The sequence below is a fragment of the Salmo trutta genome, chromosome 1 (assembly GCF_901001165.1).
Source record: "Salmo trutta chromosome 1, fSalTru1.1, whole genome shotgun sequence".
In the NCBI taxonomy this organism is placed as follows: Eukaryota; Metazoa; Chordata; class Actinopteri; order Salmoniformes; family Salmonidae; genus Salmo; species Salmo trutta.
Window position 1 is genome coordinate 8197289 of NC_042957.1, and position 23519 is coordinate 8220807.

At 41.1% G+C, this 23519-nt stretch overlaps 3 protein-coding genes across 3 annotated transcripts in view; 1 reads left to right on the top strand and 2 right to left on the bottom strand.

The window, feature by feature from the left end:
• The window catches only part of LOC115194429 (formin), a 41959-nt gene extending 37164 nt beyond the window's left edge, over positions 1-4795 (top strand). Inside the window, exons 16-19 of the mRNA XM_029757836.1 lie at positions 316-367; positions 546-695; positions 1924-2005; positions 3700-4795. Of these exons, the coding sequence (XP_029613696.1) occupies positions 316-367; positions 546-695; positions 1924-2005; positions 3700-3747 (332 nt within the window). The 3' untranslated portion in view covers positions 3748-4795. The remainder of the gene's footprint in view (positions 1-315; positions 368-545; positions 696-1923; positions 2006-3699) is intronic.
• Positions 4396-6252, bottom strand: grem1a (gremlin 1a, DAN family BMP antagonist). The gene is made up of 2 exons (XM_029704783.1): positions 6096-6252; positions 4396-5877 (listed from the first exon to the last, which is right to left on the bottom strand). The coding sequence occupies exon 2, from the start codon at positions 5874-5876 to the stop codon at positions 5331-5333; it is 546 nt and encodes a 181-aa protein (XP_029560643.1). The 5' UTR covers position 5877; positions 6096-6252; the 3' UTR covers positions 4396-5330.
• Positions 6253-6318: 66 nt separating this feature from the next.
• Positions 6319-23314, bottom strand: LOC115201651 (rho GTPase-activating protein 6). Its single transcript, XM_029769312.1, has 15 exons — positions 22958-23314; positions 22092-22188; positions 21823-21943; positions 21477-21612; positions 18437-18585; positions 17987-18130; positions 17755-17851; positions 17494-17631; positions 17307-17318; positions 16993-17107; positions 12975-13209; positions 10622-10771; positions 8353-8465; positions 7472-7525; positions 6319-7215 (listed from the first exon to the last, which is right to left on the bottom strand). Exons 1-15 carry the CDS (start codon positions 23149-23151, stop codon positions 7090-7092), a joined length of 1881 nt encoding a protein of 626 aa, XP_029625172.1. The 5' UTR covers positions 23152-23314; the 3' UTR covers positions 6319-7089.
• Positions 23315-23519: the final 205 nt, after the last annotated feature.

Sequence of the window (23519 nt, forward strand, 5' to 3'; positions counted from 1 at the left end):
AGGAACGTTTGGTGGGAGAAATTGTACAGACAGAGTGTGTGTGCGTGTGTGTGCCTGTGCGTGCACGTGCATGCGTGTGATCAAGACATAACCATATTGGAAAGTGACACCAAGAGCGCGGCCCCTTTGTGGGATAACATTTGTGTTTTTATAAATAAAATGGTTGTATGACTCCATTTGACAAGACCATTGTACAGCACAACAGGTTCTCAGTGCTTGTCTTTGCATGCTGGTATATGTACTGTACAATACACTTTGAGGAAAGAAGATTATGTTCATTTAAATGTTATACAATTGTGTATATTTCATTTGCAGCGAGTAATGAACAAGATGAAGTGCATGCCCAGTTGATGTTTGCACAAAAAAGGTTTGAAAACACACCTCTCTCTTTCTACTTCCCTTCTTTGATGTATGTATAACATTGTAGGTTTCATTGAAGAGTTCCACAAGGTGATACTGCTCTCTGCAGTAATTAAATGATTTTATACAAGAGATTCACTGGACCTGAAGTTCTAACAGCATCTTCCCTTATCTCCGTTCCTCAGCTTCCACGAGCTGGTGACGTTCTTAGGGTTGAAGCCCAAGACAGGAGAGACCGAAGTGGCGACAGGTCACTTCTTTATGCTGTGGTTTGAGTTCTGTACCGACTTCAAGACCAGGTGGAAGAGAGAGAACAAGAATATATCCAAAGAGAGGTGTGTGGACAGAGAGAGAGAGACATAGAGAGAGAGAGAGGGAGGGGGAGAGAGAGACAAAGAGAGGGGGTTGAGAGAGGGGGGGAGAGAGGGGGGTGAGAGAGAGAGAGGGGGGTGAGAGAGAAGGAGAGAGAGGGGGTGAGAGAGAAGGGGGAGAGAGAGAGAGGGGTGGGTGAGAGAAAGGGTGAGAGATAGGTGAGAGAGAGAGGGGGGTGAGAGAGAGGGAGAGAGAGGGGGTGAGAGAGAGGGAGAGAGAGGGGGGAGAGAGGAGAGGGGTGGAGGAGAGAGGGCGAGAGAAGGGGGAGAGAGGGGGGTGAGAGAGAGGGAGAGCGGTAAGAGAGAGAGGGAGAGAGGGGTGAGAGAGGAGGGAGAGAGAGGGGGTGAGAGAGAGGGAGAGAGAGAGAGAGAGGGGGGGTGAGAGAGAGGGAGAGAGAGGGGGGTGAGAGAGAGGGAGAGAGAGGGGGGTGAGAGAGAGGGGTGAGAGAGAGGGAGAGAGAGGAGGGAGAGAGAGAGAGAGAGACACCTAATGCCTAGGCTTTTTCTTAGAGGGCTAACTCAGTCTTGTGGCATGCAGAACACCCTGGGGTTTGAACCTTTGTCAGTTACGCCTACAACCTCAATGAATTACTGTTCACCTGTATGTCCTAGACTAGAAAAGTTCAATTCCCACAGGGATCACTTACACCTACTGTAAATGTGTTAATTCACAGTAAATCACTTTGGATAGAAACATATGCTTAGTGGCATACCATATACATTATTTTGACTTGGATATACATGATTTTGACTTGGATATATATTATTTTGCTTATAAAAGTCTATCTCCCTGAGAAGTGACTAAATCAGAAAGATAACTCTCTAAGATATGTGACATCCCACATCTGGGACCCGCTACATGTACGCTGCCGGTCCACCGACTGACTGAGTTGAGAAACACTGTTCTTATATCTATCTAGACTGTCTGTCTTTTTGAACAATGTGTCCCTGTATTATCTAGTATGTAGTCTGTATGTCTTAACACAGCAATCTCCTGTTTGACTAGGTCTGAGACTGAGCTTGTCTTTTGGGGCCGTATGCATCAAGTGTCTCAGAGTAGGAGTGCAGGTCCAGGATCAGGTCCCCCCGTCCATATAATTTTATTCACTATGATCTTAGAGGATCCTAGATCAGCACTCTCACTATGAGACTGATGTGAACCTCTTTTCTCATTCTTCCCTCCTTCTCCCAGGCTGAAAGAGGCCCAGCTGTCGGTGAAGAAGATTACAGCAGACAAGAAGGTGGAGACTAGGAAGATCAACCCTAATAGTCTGGTGAGAACATAGAGGCATTTAACACAGAGATATATAGATATATACAGTAGCAGTCAAAAGTTTGGACACACCTACTCATTCAAGGGTTTTTCTTTATTTTTACTATTTTCTACATTGTAGAATAACAGTGAAGACATCAAAAGTATGTAATAACACATATGGAATCATGTAGTAACCAAAAAAGTGTTAAACAAATCAAAATATATTTTCAATTTTCAATTCTTCAAAGTAGCCACCCTTTGCATTGAGGACAGCTTTCCACACTCTTGGCATTCTCTCAACCAGCTTCACCTGGAAGTGTGCCTTGAATTCTAAACAAATAACAAACAGTTTCACCAGCAAAGCACCCCCACACAATCACACCTCCTCCTCCATGCTTCACGGTGGGAACCCCACATGCGAGATCATCCGTTCACCTACTCTGCGTCTCACAAAGACACAGCAGTTGGAACCAAAAATCTCAAATTTGGACACATTAGACCAAAGGACAGATTTCCACCGGTCTAATGTCCATTGCTCGTGTTTCTTGGCCCAAGCAAGTCTCTTCACTTACTGGTGTCCTTTAGTAGTTATTTCTTTGCAGCAATTCGACCAGGAAGACATGATTCACACAGTCTCCTCTGAACAGTTGATGTTGAGATCTGTCTGTTACTTGAACTCTGTGAAGCAATTATTTGGGCTGGAATTCCTGAGGCTGGTAACTCTAATGAACTTATCCTCTGCAACAGAGGTAACTCTGGGTCTTCCTTTCCTGTGGCGGTCCTCATGAGAGCCAGTTTCATCATAGTGCTTGATGGTTTTTGTGAATGCACTTGAGGAAACTTTCAAAGTTCTTGAAATTTTCCAGATTGACTGACCTTCACGTGTTAAAGTAATGATGGACTGTCGTTTCTCTTTGGTTATTTGAGCTGTTCTTGCCATAATATGTACTTGGTCTTTTACCAAATAGGGCTGTCTTCTGTATACCAACCCTACCTTGTCACAACACAACTGATTGGCTCAAACGCATTAAGGAAAGAAATTCCACAAATTAACTTTTAACGAGGTACACCCGTTAATTGAAATGCATTCCAGGTGACTACCTCATGAAGCTGGTTGAGAGAATGCCAAGAGTGTGCAAAGCTGTCATCAAGGTAGAGGGTGGTTACTTTGAAGAACCTCAAATATAAAATATATTTTGATTTGTTTAACACTTTTTTGGTTACTACATGATTCCATATGTGTTATTTCGAAGTTTTGATGTCTTCACTATTAATCTACAATGTAAAAAATAGTAAAAATAAAGAAAACCCTTGAATGAGTTTGTGTGTCCACATTTTTGACTGGTACTGTAGATATATATATATATATATATGCAAGTACTAACTAATTATGCAAGTACTAATCAGTGGGAATAGGGGACAGGTGCGCGTAGTGAAAGTTCCGGCATGCCCTTACACGGCACGGGAACGAAGACCAAACAAACACGTAAAAAACACAGGGTTGAGACCCAAATAAAAGAGCGAGGAGAACCTCGAAAAAATACACACAATGATTAACGCACGGGACAAGACCCGTAATCATCTGCACAATCCACAAGGGCACGAAAGCCCAAAACACACAGCACAGGTACTCACATGCACCCAACGGGCGTCACACTGTTTGCATACTGTCCCTAATAGAAAAAAACAAACCCCTTTCCTCTGCCCTGATAGAAAGACAGGCTACGCCAGAAGGAAGCTAACATGGTGGCCACAAGCTGAGAGACAGAACAGGACAGAGAAGATATTCATGAGAAAACTGATGAGTTGATTTTTGAGGTAAGTGGGGACTTCTCCCACCTTCTACCGCCCACACAGGATGATCAGGATCATACCAGTCTCTGTTCCTGCCCACCGTCTTATACACCAAGCCTGGAACACTGCCCTCTGAACATTCCCCTGCTGGAGACAAGAAGAAACCCCTATGGTTCAAAGGTCACAAAGTCACAGATGGATTCACTGACCAACAGGATACTGGCAATAGGGGGATGATGACTATTTTCTGGTTCATTTTTTATGGGAGTAATGTATATTCATTTAAAAGGTGGTGGATTCTCCACCTCATCCTAAGGACGTTCATGTTTAAAAATAATACATGTTTTTCAGTCAAATAACTGATTAATATCTGGTCAAATGAAACAAGACAGTGTATCTAGATTGTGTAGGAAACTTTTTCTCATGTAGATTTGTTTGTTTTCTGATATTCAATATCAGAAGTTTTGTCTCTGTGTTTTATAAGAAATGTATCATGTTTTTCACCTTATATTTCCACTGTCAATCATTACATCAATATAGATAATCATCTATGTATCTTGCCATCGGTCTCTGTTATTACAACTTCCCAGCAACCCAAAACAGTTCAACAAGGTGTACAAATACGAGTTTATTCATCAACCACTTTATATACTGTACATAAATAATACAATAGCATGAACGTTAAGTGCCGTCTAACCGTGCAGGTTTAAAATGAATTGACAAACTCCTCAAGAGTTTCTGAAGTGAGCGTGTTCACTGAGAATGATACTTAGAGTGACATTTGGAAGAAATTATGCATTTTGACCTCATAACAACTTTTTGTTCAAACATTATTTGTAGTTTTTTTTACAAATCAACACAGAACTAAAAAAAATAAGAAATCAGTTGAACACTATTAAATCTGTAAATCATGTCATGTGATTATGAACTCAAATGTATTGATGTGAAATTTTAATTGTATTTATGTGAACTATTTATAATTGTAAAATGTGAAAAACTTCAATAAAGATTATTTAAAAAAAAGAAAAAGGAAACAATACTTATTCTCTCCACTTTGGCTCATAACAGTTAACAAGTCCATGTCAAATTGAACACATTGTGTGGCTTTTCTCCTTATTTAAATGCCATACATGCGCAAACATTCTGGTCTCCACAGTGATACTGTTATTTGTATTATGGGCAAGCCAGAAATATTAAAAAAGAATTAAGCACGAAGCTATACGCCATTTACAATGTGCTAAACCAGTCAATAATGCCAAATCAGTCGTTATAGACCCATCATTACACTGGGGGTCTGTTGGAGTTGGCATAGCTGCCCGTTTAGGGTTTTGTGGTTGTGAAGGGTCCCATCCCTTGTTTTCGTTGTGTTTTGATCTCCTCTTCTAGGATTAAGATTGGACATTTTTCTCCCTCATGTATATTCGGTTTTTGCAATGGAAGCACGTTTGATTTAACGCATTGGTCGGTCGCTCGCTCTATTCCTTTTAGTTATTCCAGTGGAAAGCAAACCAACAGACTATACGAAATGTGTCCATTCCATCTGGCTTTTACTAATCCAGGTCTATGGAAGCGCAGTGGCACGTCTTTACGCGCTGGACGCGTTTCTTCTGGATGCTGGGTGACTGGCCTGGACAGATGAGGGTGTAGGTGACGGTAGTGAATGTTTTCGGTTTACAGGTGGAACACGATTGGAAAGCCCCGTCATCTTGGTAGATGTGTCGGGGGATGTAAAAGGAGTTACACTGCCCGTAACAGAAACGATTGATTATAGTGCGGCTGAGGCATCCTTCCTCGTGGATCGCCTGTTTCAGCGGCTGAGTCTTGCACCAGTCCAGTTTGAGGTACCGGCGCTCCGTGACGTGTAGGGCTTCTTGGCTGGATTCTAGAACCTCGTCAGCGGCCGTTACTGGCCCCATTTGGCGGGAGACAAATCCGTTCTGTGGTGGCTGCTGCGGTGAGCGTTCCGACTCATTGGGGCTGGAGTTGTATTTGTATGGGTGCGGAGAGGCGCCCTGGAAGCCACCTACCGCTGCGCTCCTCAGTGGACAGAAGAGTAGTCCCAACACCATGGCCGAGGCAAATACTGTTGTCTTCATCCTTAGATGTAGAATGTTAAAATATATAAGGATTATATTTAAAGCCGTCGTGGAAATCAATAGAGAACAAATTACGCATAACTTTTACGCAAGGTTTACGCAAACCAAATACTTAATTTCCACATTGCTATACAATGTACAGTTACCAGATGAATAGTGTAATTTCAACATAGCGAGTATTTGATAGAGCAAAAATGATAAATAGCTAGATTTACTCACCTGTGTCCTACACAAACTCCACAGAACAGAAGCACTCCTGGTTTAAGTAAGATATTGGTTAAGTAGAAGTATTTCTGTATGATGTCTTCTTGGAAGAGGCAAAACAAACTGCTGTCCAGCTGTACTGTCTTAGATTTAAGTACAGTGGAAGGATGTGCCCGCCCCCTCCGACGCCCATCATCCTCTCCGATAGATACTATTCAAAACGGACTCAAACCTGGGAAACTTGCAGAGTAAATCATTTATTTTATATTATTAAGAATTAACAGCAAATGTTCATCAAAAAACAGCAAGAGTTAGATAATGGCTTGAGCCAAAAAAAAAACACAACAACTTCATTAAATACTTTGTATCACAAACAGCATATTTTTGGTTTGATCAAATATATAATTGAGACAACATTCAGCTTTATAGGCTGCTCTAATGTTACTGAATTGCATGCCACAGTGGACCACAGGCACAAAATAACTCATAAGCTTGTTACATTTTCCACCCTGAGCAACAGCCATTTTGATAGATTGAAAACAGATAACAGATAATATATTATTTTTTACATATGAATATACCTCTGTGTTACCATACCTAACATTGTTAGTGGGCTACGTAGGTCAACAAAGATGTGTCATGGTGAAAAAGTAACACATTTAGAGAACATACTTGTCTGATGTGACGTTTTAGGTGGTTCGAGCCCTGAATGCTGATTGGCTGATGCCGTGGTATATCAGACCATATAACACAGGTATTTTTACTGCTCCAATTACGTTGGTAACCAGTTTATAATAGCAATAAGGCACCTCGGGGGTTTGTGATATATGGCCAATACACCACAGCTAAGGGCTGTGTCCAGGCAGTCCACGTTGTGTCGTGCGGAAGAACAGCCCTTAGCCGTGGTATATTGGTCAGATATCACACCCCCGAGGGCCTTATTGCTTAAATCTACTTGAGATCATGTGAAGTGAACATGGTGGCCAGTAATGTTAGAACAACAGTGTGTTTAGGTGGTGGTTTTTGTTGCAGTGGTGGTGCGATAGTCTTCGTCCTCTTCTGAGTAATGGGGAACAGACTTCTTGGCCACTACATTGTCCAGCCTCTGACCCATCAGGTAGGGGTTACTGACACTCTGGAATAAAAAAAGGGTAAGACAGGTACTTTCCTGTTTTCCAGAGGAAATATTTAGTTGTCATGGTGCTGAAGATAAAGAAACATGTATTTGACTTCATCCAGAAATATGAGTCTAAAGCTGAATTCTCTCCTTCGGGGTAAAACAAATCAATTGTGGTGATGTGGATTCACAGAGAGCATTTCTACAAAAGCAAAACATTTTTCTTTGAGGAAAAAAAAAAAACTGAGAAGAAACAAACCAAATATAGACCCACCCTTTTCCTTCTTTTGGCTCCTCCTTTCAGTTTCTGGTACAACAGCTCCTTGTTCTGAAAGGAAATATCCAAGAGTGAGTAGGGACACATAGGTATGTATTTTTGTTATTGTTTTTTAACAGAAATGCCTTTTTTCTTGAATCAATGTAAACAAATTGATTAAGCCTTTTCTGGGGAACAAATATATTTTCTCTGGTTGACTTGTCTTGTGTCCACAGATGGGGTGTGGTATAAGTTAGTAGAAATCAAAACAATATATTTTTCCTAATAGAGGGTGAGATGGACTGGACTAGTTCAATAGAACAGAGTCTGATCTAAGGTCAGTTTACTGTCTCCACTCCTGAGCCCAGTGGAGTGGGCTGACGTTTCCACTCCTGAGCCCAGTGGAGTGGGCTGACGTTTCCACTCCTGAGCCCAGTGGAGTGGGCTGACGTTTCCACTCCTGAGCCCAGTGGAGTGGGCTGACGTTTCCACTCCTGAGCCCAGTGGAGTGGGCTGACGTTTCCACTCCTGAGCCCAGTGGAGTGGGCTGACGTTTCCACTCCTGAGCCCAGTGGAGTGGGCTGACGTTTCCACTCCTGAGCCCAGTGGAGTGGGCTGACGTTTCCACTCCTGAGCCCAGTGGAGTGGGCTGACGTTTCCACTCCTGAGCCCAGTGGAGTGGGCTGACGTTTCCACTCCTGAGCCCAGTGGAGTGGGCTGACGTTTCCACTCCTGAGCCCTTGACTCTGATCTAAGGTCAGTTTACTGTCTCCACTCCTGAGCCCAGTGGAGTTGGCAGACATTTCCCCTGACTCTGATCTAAGGTCAGTTTTGATTTGGGGATGGTATAGGCAACATCCATAACCAGAGAAACCATAGCACCCACCCCAGTCACTCACCCACTTAGCCAGAGCAGGGTAGTCATGCTCGGGGTCGAACAGGTGCTGATGTTTCTGGAACTCCCTGCTGAACTCTGCTGTGTCCGGGGCGTTTTCCAGACACCCATCTGAAGCTACAGTACAAAAGAGGGAGCAGAGAACAGAGATTGGCCAAATACTATAGGACAGGGTTTCTCAAATCTTTTGGGATAGCAAATTCCTCAGGGACCCCCTCATAATCAGTACAGCATACAAGGAAAAACAAAATAGCATACAAGGAGTTTTACTTTGACTTCGGCAGTGCATGGCCGGACAAACTAAGTCTCAGGCCCTGGGAAGGAACATTTTTAAGGCCCGCCTCTTGACATCAGAGAGAGAGAACATTTTGCAATTTTCAAGCTAATTTCCTGCAATTCTACACATTTAGAGTTGTTCTGTTGTTACAGCTTTAACCCATAACAGTTTAAGCCTTGCCTGGGAGGGGGGGGGTGTTCCACTAAGCTATATGGAATTGTTTTAAGAAGGTCATACCATGGATTATTTAGCAATTCGATTTAGCATTTCAAGACCTCTCGAAGAATTCCAAAAAAATATAGAAACATTTTCTGAAAAATATAATTTGGCCTTACTGCCATTAGCCTATACAAACACATTGAATAACAGCTTCACTACATGGAACAAGAGACTGTCCCTCCCAAAAAAATCTAAAGGAAGTTTGTTTTGAAGTGTCTGTCCTATATCTGAGAGATATAAGATCAGGAAACATATACAGTGCCTTCGGAAAGTAATCAGACCCCTTGACTTTTTCCACATTTTGATAGGTTACAGCATTATTTGTAAATTGATTAAATCATTTTGTTCCCTCATCAATCTACACACAATACCCCATAATTACAAAGCAAAAAACAGCTTTAGAATTTTTTGCAAATGTATTAAAAATAAAAAACTGAAATAACTTGTTTACATAAGTATTCAGACCCTTTGCTATGAGACTCGAAATTGAGCTCAGGTGCATCCTGTTTCAATTGATCATCCTTGAGATGTTTCTACAACTTGATTGGAGTCCACCTGTGGTAAATGGACATGATTTGGAAAGGAACACACCCGTCTATAAGGTCCCACAGTTGACAGTGCATGTCAGAGCAAAAACCAAGCCATGAGGTCGAAGGAATTGTCCGTAGAGCTCCGAGACAGGATTGTGTCGAGGCACAGATCTGGGGAAGGGTACCAAAACATTTCTGCAGCATTGAAGGTCCCCAAGAACACAGTGGCCTCCATCATTCTTAAATGGAAAAAGTTTGGAACCACCAAGACTCTTCCTAGAGCTGGCCGCCCGGCCAAACTGAGCAATCGGGGGAGAAGGGCCTTGGTCAGGGAGGTGACCAAGAACCCGATGGTCACTCTGACAGAGCTCCAGAGTTACTCTGTGGAGATGGGAGAAACTTCCAGAAATAAAACCAATCCTGCAGCACACCACCAATCAGGCCTTTATGGTAGAGTGGCCTGATGGAAGCCACTCCTCAGTAAGAGGCACATGACAGCCCGCTTGGCGTTTGCCAAAAGGAATCTAAAGGACTCTCAGACCATGAGAAACAAGATTCTCTGGTCTGATGAAACTAAGATTGAACTCTTGAGATTTGGATGAGGACCCCCTGCAGGACCTCCACGGACCCCCAGAGGTCCGCAGACCTCACTTTGAGATCCCCTGCTGTAGCAGAATACTTCATCTACATACAACAAAATCATACAGGAGAAATAGCCTTGGTAGGTGAAAATCTGTTTCTGCTTTAGCCAACTAGTCGTAGCTGTTTGCAATATCGAATGCAGAAACTAAAGTCTGTTACCCAGGCTACATCGTTGTGTTATACAGTATGTGTCAGGCTGTCTATTTGTGTAAAGTAAGGTATAGTAGGCCTTTATGTACATGTGGAATAAGTACTGTCTACCAGTCTTTCCTGTTGGACAGGGGTTAGGAGGGTAACTGTCTACCTGTCTTTCCTATTGGACAGGGGTTAGGAGGGTAACTGTCTACCTGTCTTTCCTATTGGACAGGGGTTAGGAGGGTAACTGTCTACCTGTCTTTCCTATTGGACAGGGGTTAGGAGGGTAACTGTCTACCTGTCTTTCCTATTGGACAGGGGTTAGGAGGGTAACTGTCTACCTGTCTTTCCTATTGGACAGGGGTTAGGAGGGTAACTGTCTACCTGTCTTTCCTATTGGACAGGGGTTAGGAGGGTAACTGTCTACCTGTCTTTCCTATTGGACAGGGGTTAGGAGGGTAACTGTCTACCTGTCTTTCCTATTGGACAGGGGTTAGGAGGGTCGGGGTATCCATGGTCCTCACTGAAGTCTTTAGGGATGTTGTCCCCTGTCAGCTCAGCTACGATGTTGGGGATGTTTCCATAGGGACCCAGGTGCTGGAGTCCCTCATGCGCTCCACCTAGTGGAGGAAACACAGCATAACAGGGACGCCTTATTGTTTATTCATTGACCGAGACAGAGAGGACATGTTTACTACTGTTTTTACATTTTAAAATGTGATTACTGCATTTTGAAAGTCAAGTCAATATCGTAATAAGAATAAGTAATATCACCTACTCAGCCTCGATATCACCATATTGTTATTACGTTCCATCTCCAAAACAAAATCCCAAGTACAGAAAGCCAAGGAAAGAAATGTCAACATAATCTCCATAATGGTACTGGGAACTATAACCATTGGCTTGGTGAAAATAATGTTCTCTCTCTCTCCCACAGAATATATCCCCTTAATACTCCTGATTAACATTTGGCAGGAACACATATAAAATAGCTTAAGCATTGATGTTTAACTCCATTATAGCAATGATTTCTCCCAGGCTTTGAACTGGGCACACGATTTGGTGGTGTAAAAACTAGTAGGGAATATTTTTTTTTTTTTATATCCTGCTTTAGAGGGTAGAGTATATTTCTTAGACGTAACTATCGGCCAAATTATGACACATCCCAGATATACACAAACTAGGCTGATGGTTGCTGTAAAATGTTAGGTTAACATAATAAAGTTGACTACCTATTTTGTTAGATATAGTCCTGTTGTTACTGTACTTCACTAGCTTGGTTTATTATTAGTCAGGTATTTAGAAGGTTTCCATCCAATTGGTGACAGATTTCCATGCAAATATTCTAACATCTGCATAAAAACAATATGCTAATATGCTAATTTTCCCACCATAACAATATGCTAATTTTCCCACCAGAGTGGTGTTTCCATCCAACTGACTTGTTCCTGTTAAAATGATGTGCGTAATGATGTAGTGAACATTAATAAACGCTTGTGGGTAAGTCCAGGTTTCCATCGCATTTACAACTTCACTGATGGTTTTGTCACAACAACAAAAACTTGCCCAGGCTGGTGTTGGTGGATACTCTATAGACGGTTCAATGATACAGAGGACATGTACGGTTATGTGATGAGATATGAATAAAATAAAAAAAACGGATAATTTGTATTTGACAATTTGCAGCCAAGCAATGATCATCATGTCACCAGCGTCATTCAAATGATAGCCTACCCTATATTTAGTGGAAATTTGCATTAAGCTCATCACTGTGGACTTAACCACCATATTTTATGATGTTATGGAATAAGTTGTAAAGTTTATCATAATTTATTCCATCTGCCTAAAGACTTTGCATGCCTTCCATGTGGTGGTGGTGGTAGTACGAGAGAGGAAGGGGCAAAGGGAAAGAATTTACTCAACCCAAAATCTGTCCATGCAAGATAAACAGACCAAGTGGGGAGGTCTACAGAAGTGGACTGGCCATCTGGCATTTCGGGCAAATGTCAGATGGGCTGGTCCATTTATAGCCCAGTAGGCCTGTCTAACTTGGGTTTGCTGCACAAAATGATCATTATCTCACGAATAATGGGGGCCTTGATAAAACAAAATGGGCCGGTGTGGGGGCCTGAAGGAAAAGATTGGCCGTTGTGTTAGAAATGCCAGTTCCGAATTCTGGTCCTAGTCCGCCCTGGATGTCGATGAGTGTCGAATTATGTGAGGCTTACTTGATCAAATATATATTTTTTTATTGTTTAAGTTGTTCCAAATGTACTGATGTAAGCACGTGGCATTCCAGAAACTTTGAGAAAAACGACTGAGTTGAGGCTGGCGTATCTGCCCTCTCATTGGCTAGAACTGTACTATATTTCCAGTTTTAGAGTTTTAGAGCAGTCACTGGACCATCTTGTCAATATAATAGATCATCTTCGGTAGTACAACAAAACATGTCATTGCGTGACTCCAAGTTTACTGCGATATGATTATTTTTATATCAATATTTGCGCATAAAAGCATTTCCACCGCAATTGTCGCATAATCAATTTCCCTGACAAAAAAAAGATCACCTTGTCTTGAGTATTTTGTTTAGTCGACATTTTAGACGAATTTGGTGTTTACATAAGTCCTGAAGTTAGTTTTTCTTTTATCAGTCGGGTAATTAATCCACATTAAGTGGTTGGATGGAAACGTGGTTATTGACCAAAAACAAATGGATACAGAATAAGCACAAAATAGATAACTACTATCCATAACTATGGCTATAACAGACAACTCCTTTAACCCATACATTATTATTAGAAATCATGGACCATAATCACCTACCTTGAATGCTCTGTGGCCCCACGATGTTGGTGGCCTGGTGAGCAGGGTACTCGACCCTGGGCCGAGCGATGCCCAGCTGCTCCATGACTCCGTGTAGGAGACGCTGAATGTCGGCCTCAGATACCTGGTCCGCCGTGCGGGGGCTCCGGGCTGATGCCAGCCCCGCTATACACACCAGAACAATCAGCAGCACTGTTCTACTCAACCTGACTGCTGAAGCCATCTCTGGTGTCAGCTATAGGGAGATAAAAAAACAATGTTGCTTATAATGTCTAATAGGCCTATATGTTGTGTCTAATGTATTTAGTAGAAAATTTAACTGAAAAACGTGTTCTAATTATATTCCATTTCATCAGAAGAAAGTCCATCTGACAGGAACCATCATTCGAAAACTGTATGGAGTTAGAACAGTTATTTTTATACCACATTGTGGAACAAAGTCAAACATGGTACAAACCATCATTAATAATGCATTACATCATCTATACACATGTATGCATAAACAAAAAAAGTAAAAGTGGATAAATGGACAATTAGGTACTTCTAAAAGAAAGGTCTCCGTTGAAGGATAAGGTGGCAGGCTTTACCGCAGGCACTGGCATAGAACAAGCTTACCAGATAGCATACAGTATAAACATGTGAGGAAATTAGCTATAAAACTGCAAACTGAGTAGAATAGCAGGAAATTTGTTCAAGAATTACTGAAAGTCGGGACAATCCTTGTCCGGCAGGTAAACTTTATTTTTATAGTGGGGAAAAAAGTTGTTCCATTATTTGATCTTAAAATGTTCATTTGGGATTATTTTAAGGGAAAAGATTTGTTTTGGTCATTTTCGAAAATACTTTCAATATTATTAATTTCCATGTCGACTCTATGCCCTATTTTGTAGTATTACAGCCTGAAATGTGTATTTATTAAATAGAGATTTTTTTTTTTGTCGCTGGCCTACACACAATACCTCAATATCAAATTGGAATTCTCTTTTTTGAAATTTGTACAAATTAATTAAAAATGAAAAGCTGAAATGTCTTGAGTCAATAAGAATTCAACCCCTTTGTTATGGCAAGACTAAATAAATTCAGAAGTTTAAAAAGTCACATTAGTTGCATGGACTTACTCTGTGCTCAATAATAGTGTAACATGAATTTTGAATGACTACCTCGTGTCTCTACCCCACACATACGATTATCAGTTGAACAGTGAATTTCAAACAGATTCAACCACAAAGACCAGTAATGGTCTGGAAGGTTCTCTACTTCTGATTGTTAGATTTAAAAACAATACTGGAATCACAATGATCACAACCATAAACTTTCAACTCAATCTGCCTGACAGATACAAAAATGTTACATTGAAATAGTTTGAGTAATAAAGCTACTGAGGAAAAGCTAAATTGCTACTGTGTTTTCCAATGCCTTTCAAAGAAGGACACCTATTGGTAGACTGGTAAAAAAAAAAAATTAAAAGCAGACATTGAATATCCCTTTGAGCATGTTGAAGCTATGCATTACACTTTGGATGGTGTATCAATACACCCAGTCACTACAAAGATTCAGGCATCCTTCCTAACTCAGTTGCCAGAGAGGAAGGAAACCGCTAAGGGATTTCACAGTGACTTTAAAAAAGTTGTAGTTTAATGGCTGTGATAGAAAACTGAGATTCGATCAACAACATTGTAGTTACTCCACAATACTAACCTAGCTGACAGAGTGAAAAGTAGGGAGCCTGTACAGAAAATAAATATTCCAAAACATGCATCTTGTTTGCCAAAAAGGACTAAAGTACCACTGAAAAATGTGGCAAAGCAATTAACTTTTTGTCCTGAATACAAACTATTATGTTTGCGGCAAATCTAATGCAACATTACTGGGTACTACTCTCCATATTTCAAGCATACTGGTGGCTGCATCATGTTAAAGGCATGCTTGTAATCGTTAAGGACAGGAGTTTCAGGATAAAAACAAAATGGAGCTAAGCAGACAAAATCCTAAAGGAAAACATGGTTGTCTTCTTTCCAATAGACACTGGGAGATGAATTCACATTTCAGCAGGACAATAACTTAAAACAGCCCAAATCTACACTGGAATTGCTCACCAAGACGACAGTGAATATTCCTGAGTGGCTGAGATAAATCTTCTTGAAAATCTAAATCTATGTCAAGACCTGAAAATGGTTGTCTAGCAATGATCAACAACCAATTTGACAGAGCTTGAAGAATTTAGAAAATAATTATGGGAAAATGTTCTTCATTTGAGGTGTGGAAAGCTCTTACCCAGAAAGACTGTAGTCGCTGCCAAAGGTGCTTCTACAAACTATTGACTTAAGGGTGTGAACACTTATGTAAACAAGATATATGCTAACATTTCTAAAAATATGTTTTCACTTCGACGTTATGGGGTAGTGTGCAGATGGGTGAGATGTTTAATATGTAATCCTTTTTGAATACAGGCTGTAACACAAAACGTGGAATATGCCAAGGGGTACGAGTACTTTCTGAAGGCACTGTAAATTAAATCAGGAATTGGAAGGGTTCAACGGTGCCATAAAGACCCCTTAATGTCCTCATTACATGTAGTGAAACAAGACCAGTAATGATCTGGAAAGTTCTCCATTTCAGATTTTAAAAAAACAAACAAATACTGGAATCACCATGATCACAACCATAAACTGTCAACTCAATCTGCCTGATGAATTCAAATGTAACACATTAGTATCTGTTTTCAGAGAAGTAACGCTACAGTGAAAAATAAATTGTTATGCTATACACCACTTGAATGAAAAATCTTATTTTTGAAATTCAGTAAAAAGATAGTTATTGGGGATTTTCAAAATGAATTATTTTCATGTTTTACAAACGTTTGTATGTGTTGTCAACTGTGTCATTGATGGCTAATCCCCTTAAAATAAAAATATTTTTCTCTCAATATTGAGAAAAAAATATCTGGTAAATCACTGTTCAGCAGCATATGCTTAAACAATGAACGTATTTCCTGTGCTAGACCCAAAGGATGCTTTCTTTAGAAAACGTTTTAAATCTAGAACACATACCATTACCCCTGGAGCATTTCACAATGCTACAAAATAAGATTTGGATCACATATTTGAATACTTTCAAAATGTTAATTAAACAATCAATGCCTTCAAATACTTGGACAATAATTGTCAAAAAAAAAGCCTTTCATGGTGTCTGACACCAGTTTTATGTTTGTTCCTTTACATGGGACAGCTGATACTTTGCTCTATCAATATATTTTAAAATGGTTAACATTAGGGCAAATATTTGAGATGAAGAATCCCTGAGGTCTAAAACAGCAACAACAAAAATCTCAGCCCCATAACAAAATAGCACGAGAAACTATGAAACTGCACATTTCTCCGCACAAAGGTTTAAAAAGACCTTGCGCCCTGTGAAACTGCGTTACGCCACTGGAAACATTGTTATCTGATCAAATTTCACAATTATTATTTTCATCAAAAATATTCAAATGTTTTGTATGGACAACCTTATGTAACCGTTGGTTTACTGAAACCGTATTGATGTTTCCCCTATAGGCAAATAATGTCACACCATTTGGTCCCAAATATCGATGTTGATGCCTAAATAATGTTGACATGGGCATGACCTATACTAACCATCATAATAATTCCAAAATTACGCACATAAGATTTACAGATAGACAACACCGTTTTATGTGCAGAATGAAAATACATGTACATTGCATGCATCGGGCTAATTAGCCATATTATCAAATCAACTATTGACCTACAGTATATGGACTTAAGGCATATGTGCGTCTGCCTCTTTTCTGTAAAAACAAAATGTAGGTCCGCCATCAAACGTTTATGCCTACGTCAGAGGGAAATATGCTCCAGTCGTCCCAAGATTTAGGTACACCAATAAACGATATTAATTCAACAGATGCAATTTTTTCAATATTATTAGGCTACTGTTAGGCATATCTTAAAAAGGCCAATACGATATTTATCTGAACCTTACAATATAGCGTTTCCCTTACCGTGTACCCTGGATGCGAGGAGCCAGAGCCTGTAATGCTGAACGAGGATGCAGTGGTCCTTGCTCCACAGTTGATTAGTCTACCACTGTTGCCAGGCTCCGAAAATAACTGGCATCTCCGTGAATGTCATTGGTTGGCGGACAACGTTAATGATTAAGCGAATCAGTGTGCCATATTCGTTTTCTTGTGTGCTTTACAAATTAGCGGACAGACATGCAATAGCCTAAGATGTGGCTAAAATAGTATTGTCATACCTTTGACTCCAAAGTAGTATTAAAAATAAACCTATTTATTAAAACAAATTTTAGTTTTACAGACATGTTGGACTACAGGAAATATGTACAGGGAAATAAATTAAATATCCAGAAGTCCAAAAGTTTCTAAAGACAAATAAAATGTGACATTCATAGGGTTACATTTTCATCTTCAATGCAAAACAGTGACAACTGACATATGGACCTTGATGTGTGATGAATTGAGAGCTCTCTATTTGATAGAGACTATAGAGTGGTGCGTCTCCTGCTCTTCCAGGGGGTTAGGTTCAGCTTTCCCAGACCAGACAGACCAGGATACCTGTGGATACTGTCACCTCCCTTCAGCCTTTTGGCCGAAAAACACCCAACGTTTCCCGAATCCATTCTGAGGAGGAATGGACAGGGAATGAGAAGTGTTAATAGTTCCACCCATGTGGGGCAGGGTCCTACCTTGATCAGTTTCTCTGAGCTTTGTTAAAAAGATATATCACACAAAACTAAATGTTACCTTTTGAGTGTTTTGCTCTGTACTCTGCAGCTCTCTGTCCTCACTGGGGTGGAGGGAGATCTGGCCAACCGAGCTGAAGGACTTGAGCCTGCTTTCCCTGGGTAAAGAAGTTCACTTCATGATGAATTTATCACAAGCTCAAATGAAAAGTCTCTGAAACATTGTCATTATGCTGCACACACACAATCTGACAGCCCAAATTCATGTGGAAAAATAGATTGTAAACATGTACCTGAGCAAAATGTTTCGCTCCTGAAAAGCTGAATGTCTGGGAAGGCCTCCAAACCCAGGCTCTTTCTGAGTGGCCGTCTCTTCCTGCAGGGAGACATTTCAGCATGACCTGGGATGACCTCCATGATCACCTGAGGAACCACACCTATAGACAGAGACAAATTTATTTAACCAGGCAAGTCAGTGAAGAACAAATTCTTATTTACAATGATGGCCTACCCCGGCCAAACCCTAACGACACTGGGCCAATTGTCCGCCGCCCTATGGGACTCCCAATCACAGCCGGTTGTGATACAGCCTGGAATCGAACCAGGGTCTGTAGTAACACCTCTAGCACTGAGATGCAGTGCCTTAGAATGCTGTGCCAATCGGGAGTCCCCCTACATCACATCATCATATGAGTCCCGTCCTACATCTGATGGGTGAAATCAATCGAGGTGGAGAGTCATACCAAATGAATGGACATTCTCTATGAAGGTATAGACCACAGCCTTGAGTTTCATATATGTGTCCATCCCCCCTGTTCCGTGGCTGGGAGGAAGCAGGCTCGGGGCAAAGATCACAGCCAGGTTACTATTGGTCATCCTGTTCTCTGCACACCTTAGAAAAGCAGAGAGAAGACAATTGATGATCTCAATAAGAACCGGAACTACAAGTCACTTTGGATCAAAAGCATCTGCTAAATGGTATATTATTATTGTCTCAGAGTTCCGAAAAAGAATGGTCTGGACCTTCACACAGCTTGAAAATTCCAGAAAATTATGTCATGGCTTTAGAAGCTTCTGATAGGCTAATTGACATAATTTTAGTCAATTGGATGTGTACCTGTGGATGTATTTCAAGGTCTACCTTCAAACTCCGTGCCTCGTTGCTTGACATCATGGGAAAATCAAAAGAAATCAGCCCAAAAAAAACAAGTCTGGTTCATCCTTGGGAGCAATTCCTAAACGCCTGAAGGTACCACGTTCATCTGTGCAAACAATAGTACGCAACTATAAACATCAGACCACACAGCCGTCATACCGCTCAGGAAAGAGAAGCGTTCTGTCTCCTACAGATGAACGTACTTTGGTGCGAAAAGTGCAAATCAGTCCCAGAACAACAGCAAAGGACCTTTTGAAGATGCTGGAGGAAACAGGTACAAAATTATCTATATCCACAGTAAAACGAGTCCTATATCGAAATAACCTGAAAGGCAGCTCAGCAAGGAAGAAGCCACTGCTCCAAAACCACCATAAAAAAGCCAGACTACGGTTTGCAACTGCACATGGGGACAAAGATCGTACTTTTTGGAGAAATGTCCTCTGGTCTAATGAAACAAAAATAAAACTGTTTAGCCATAATGACCATTGTTATGTTTGGAGGAAAAAGGGGGACGCTTGCAAGCTGAAGAATACCATTCCAACTGTGAAGCACGGGGGTGGCAGCATCATGTTGTTGGGGTGCTTTGCTGCAGGAGGTACTGGTGCACTTCACAAAAAGAGATGTCATCATGAGAAAGGAACATGTTGTGGATATATTGAAGCAACATCAAGACATCAGTCAGGAAGTTAAAGCTTGGTCACAAATGGGTCTTCCAAATGGACAATGACCCCAAGCACACTTACAAAGTTGTAGCAAAATGACTTAAGGACAACAGAGTCAAGGTATTGGAGAGGCCATCAAAGCCCTGACCTCAATCCTATAGAAAATGTGTGGGCAGAACTGAAAAAGCATGTGCAAGCAAGGAGGCCTACAAACCTGACTCAGTTACACCAGCTCTGTCAGGAAGAATGGGCCAAAATTCACCCAACTTATTGTGGGAAGCTTTTGGAAGGCTGCCTGAAACGTTTGACCCAAGTTAAACAATTTAAAGGCAATGCTACCAAATACTAATTGAGTGCATGTAAACTTCTGACCCACTGGGAATGTGATGAAAGAAATAAAAGCTGAAATAAATAATTCACTGTTATTCTGGCATTTCACATTCTTAAAATAAAGTGGTGATCCTAACTGACCTAAGACAGGGAATTTCTACTAGGACTAAATGTCAGGAATTGTGAAAACTGAGTTTAAATGTCTTTGGCTAAGGTGTATGTAAACTTCTGACTTCAACTGTATATACAAGGAGTACCAGATCAATGTGCAGGAGTAATAGCTATATACACACACACACACACACACGAGAGTACCAGATTAATGTGCAGGGTAATAGCTATATACAGGGAGTACCAGTACCAGATCAATGTGCAGGGGTAATAGCTATATACAGGGAGTACCAGATCAATGTGCAGGGGTAATAGCTATATACAGGGAGTACCAGTACCAGATCAATGTGCAGGGGTAATAGCTATATACAGGGAGTACCAGTACCAGATCAATGTGCAAGGGTAATAGCTATATACAGGGAGTACCAGGTCAATATGCAGGGGTAATAGTTATATACAGGGAGTACCAGTACCAGATCAATGTGCAGGGGTAATAGCTATATACAGGGAGTACCAGTACCAGATCAATGTGCAGGGGTAATAGCTATATACAGGGAGTACCAGATCAATGTGCAGGGGTAATAGCTATATACAGGGAGTACCAGATCAATGTGCAGGGGTAATAGCTATATACAGGGAGTACCAGTACCAGATCAATGTGCAAGGGTAATAGCTATATACAGGGAGTACCAGGTCAATATGCAGGGGTAATAGTTATATACAGGGAGTACCAGTACCAGATCAATGTGCAGGGGTAATAGCTATATACAGGGAGTACCAGTACCAGATCAATGTGCAGGGGTAATAGCTATATACAGGGAGTACCAGATCAATGTGCAGGGGTAATAGCTATATACAGGGAGTACCAGATCAATGTGCAGGGGTAATAGCTATATACAGGGAGTACCAGATCAATGTGCAGGGGTAATAGCTATATACAGGGAGTTCCAGTACCAGATCAATGTGCAGGGCTAATAGCTATATACAGGGAGTACCAGTACCAGATCAATGTGCAGGGTAAAAGCTATATACAGGGAGTACCAGTACCAGATCAATGTGCAGGGATATGAAGTATTGAGGTAGATATGTACTGTACATGAAGGCAGGGTAAAGTGACTAGGCATCAGGATAGATAATAAGGTATTTGAGGTAGATATGTACATGAAGGCAGGGTAAAGTGACTAGGCATCAGGATAGATAATAATAAGGTATTTGAGGTAGATATGTACATGAAGGCAGGGTAAAGTGACTAGACATCAGGATAGATAATATTAAGAGTAAAATAAAGAACAGAGTAGCAGCAGCATATGAGTGAGTCTTGTGTGTGTATAGAGTCAGTGCAAGATTGCTAAATAGACATTAGTCTGTTATGGCTTGGGAGGTAGAAGCTGTCTCGAACCTGCTGGTCCGAAAGCCGATGCTTCAGAACCATTTTCCGGACGGTAGCAGAGTGAACAGTCTAGTACACTTTCCCGGTTGCCTGCTATTCCCCCACAATAGCAATGCCACCTCCAAACATATTACCTGTGGGAGACCTTTGAGAGGAAGTGGAAGAAGTAACTGAGGAAAGCAAAGTTCCTGTCAGGCAGTAGGCAGGACAGCAGCTGGGTGGCCAAGGCCCTCTCCTCCAACGTGGGTAATAGCTGGGCCTTCAGCAGGGCTGGAGAAAGAAAATGTGTTGCTGTCTATTATTGTCACAGACTCACTTCACACAGGTTCTCTACTCATGAAACACCTCAGAGTATTCAGTGGACATGATCCTAGATCAGCAATTCTATTCTGAGACACTTTATGAATATGGGCCCAGAATTCCCCCCATTAGAGCCGGGATTTAAAACCAGTGACCTTCTCCAACCTTTAGGCTGCCTACCTGAGTGGAGGTCTGAGGGAAATAGGGGGTCTGGAAGCTCACGGCAGAACAGCTTCAAAAGGCTGGCCACGTCACAGGGGAGGGCTGTGGATAGACAGGCCTCCCCATGGTCGAGTTTGGCCTGTGATATTGTTGGTGGTGTGGGGGCGTGGTGAGGAACGAGGGGGGAGAGAGAGGGAGGGGGAAGAGTCCATCAGATAACAAAACAAGTCTTAAATTGACATCCTTTAAAATCAACAATAATCCGTGCATGTTGAAGTCTCACCTACCCTAAGGGTCCTCAGGCGAACAACAGAGCCGGATTTTCTGAAAAGGCCATCAGTCCCAGCATGCTCCAGTAGATACTCACAGGCATCCACTAGAAAGCTACATTGAAGTTGTAATATTAATAGGAATTCTTATTTCTCACTTCTGTTGTAAATTGTTAGAATAGAGCCTGTGTGTTCTTACTAGGGTAGCAAAGACAGGGTATTTTACAGGAAACTCCGTTAACTACCAGAATATTGGAATCTTTCAAGGATTTTATGTAATCTATCAAAAGACATCTAGTGGCTCTTTTGGGTACTTCAGATTATCACACGTCTAATTATCTCTGTCTCCCTCTCTGGCCTTGTTACATGTAAAATATATTAAATACAATGAGTTTAAAATGAAATTGAAAAGTTGTAAATCATTATTCTAAATATAAACAAACATGATCCTAAATATATAGTGAATATCATTGGTGTTTAATATGAGGGTTTCGGCATTTACATTGTTTTATTATACACTTAAATATCTTACTATGTCAATATGGATTCGTTGCCAATGTTTTGACGTCAAACTGGTGGCAGTTGTGAAAAAAGTCAAGTTGGAATAGTTGCATAGGGAATTGAATATAATGCCATTGTTGAATAGATGCTGTTTTCATGAATTAGGCCATTTTCTCTTGAACATTATTTTGTCTCTACTAGAAAGTCATGGACACAGCTATACATTTCTTAAGTGTAATCTATAAAATACATTTTTCTATAAAGGTAAAGTATAAATTTACCAAAACGTAGAATATATTGCCATAGATTGTTAATTATCAAAATGACGGAAGAGTCAGGTAAGTTTGGTAAATTACCGGTACCTTTGCAACCCTAGTTCTTACCAGGGTAGCAGCCCACACTGAGGCAGGTAACACAACGGCAAACTCTCCAGTGGCACTCCAAACACTTTGGTACCACCTGTAAACCTTTTCTCTTTGTTCCTTCCACAGTTCTTCAGCTTTATCCCGTGAACCACACGGAGATGTTCCAATACAGAGAGACGGACCATGTCACTAGGTCTATCTGAAATCTTCATATTTCTGTCACTCTTTTTGCAGGTGAAAAAGAAACAGTAGAAGCAAAGCAGAGTAGTCCTAAATGTTATTTAGCAGTTTCTTCCAGGTAAACTATTTTAAGAGCACAATTGCTGATGACTCTGAAAAGTCACTTGTTGTTCCTAGTGTGCAATTATTGGCATCAATATCACCTGTGGCACTGTGAGGACACACCCTTCAATGAAGCGCCTCTGCCTGGAAGATGCAATACATTAATCAGACTGAAGGTGGCGCTATATCATCACCTTAGCACTTAGTAGGCTTACAGGCGAACCTGCCTAGGCCTGGCCTAGTCAATGGCTGTGTTCGAGAGCATCAAAACCGTGATGTATCATGGGTAAATTGTGAC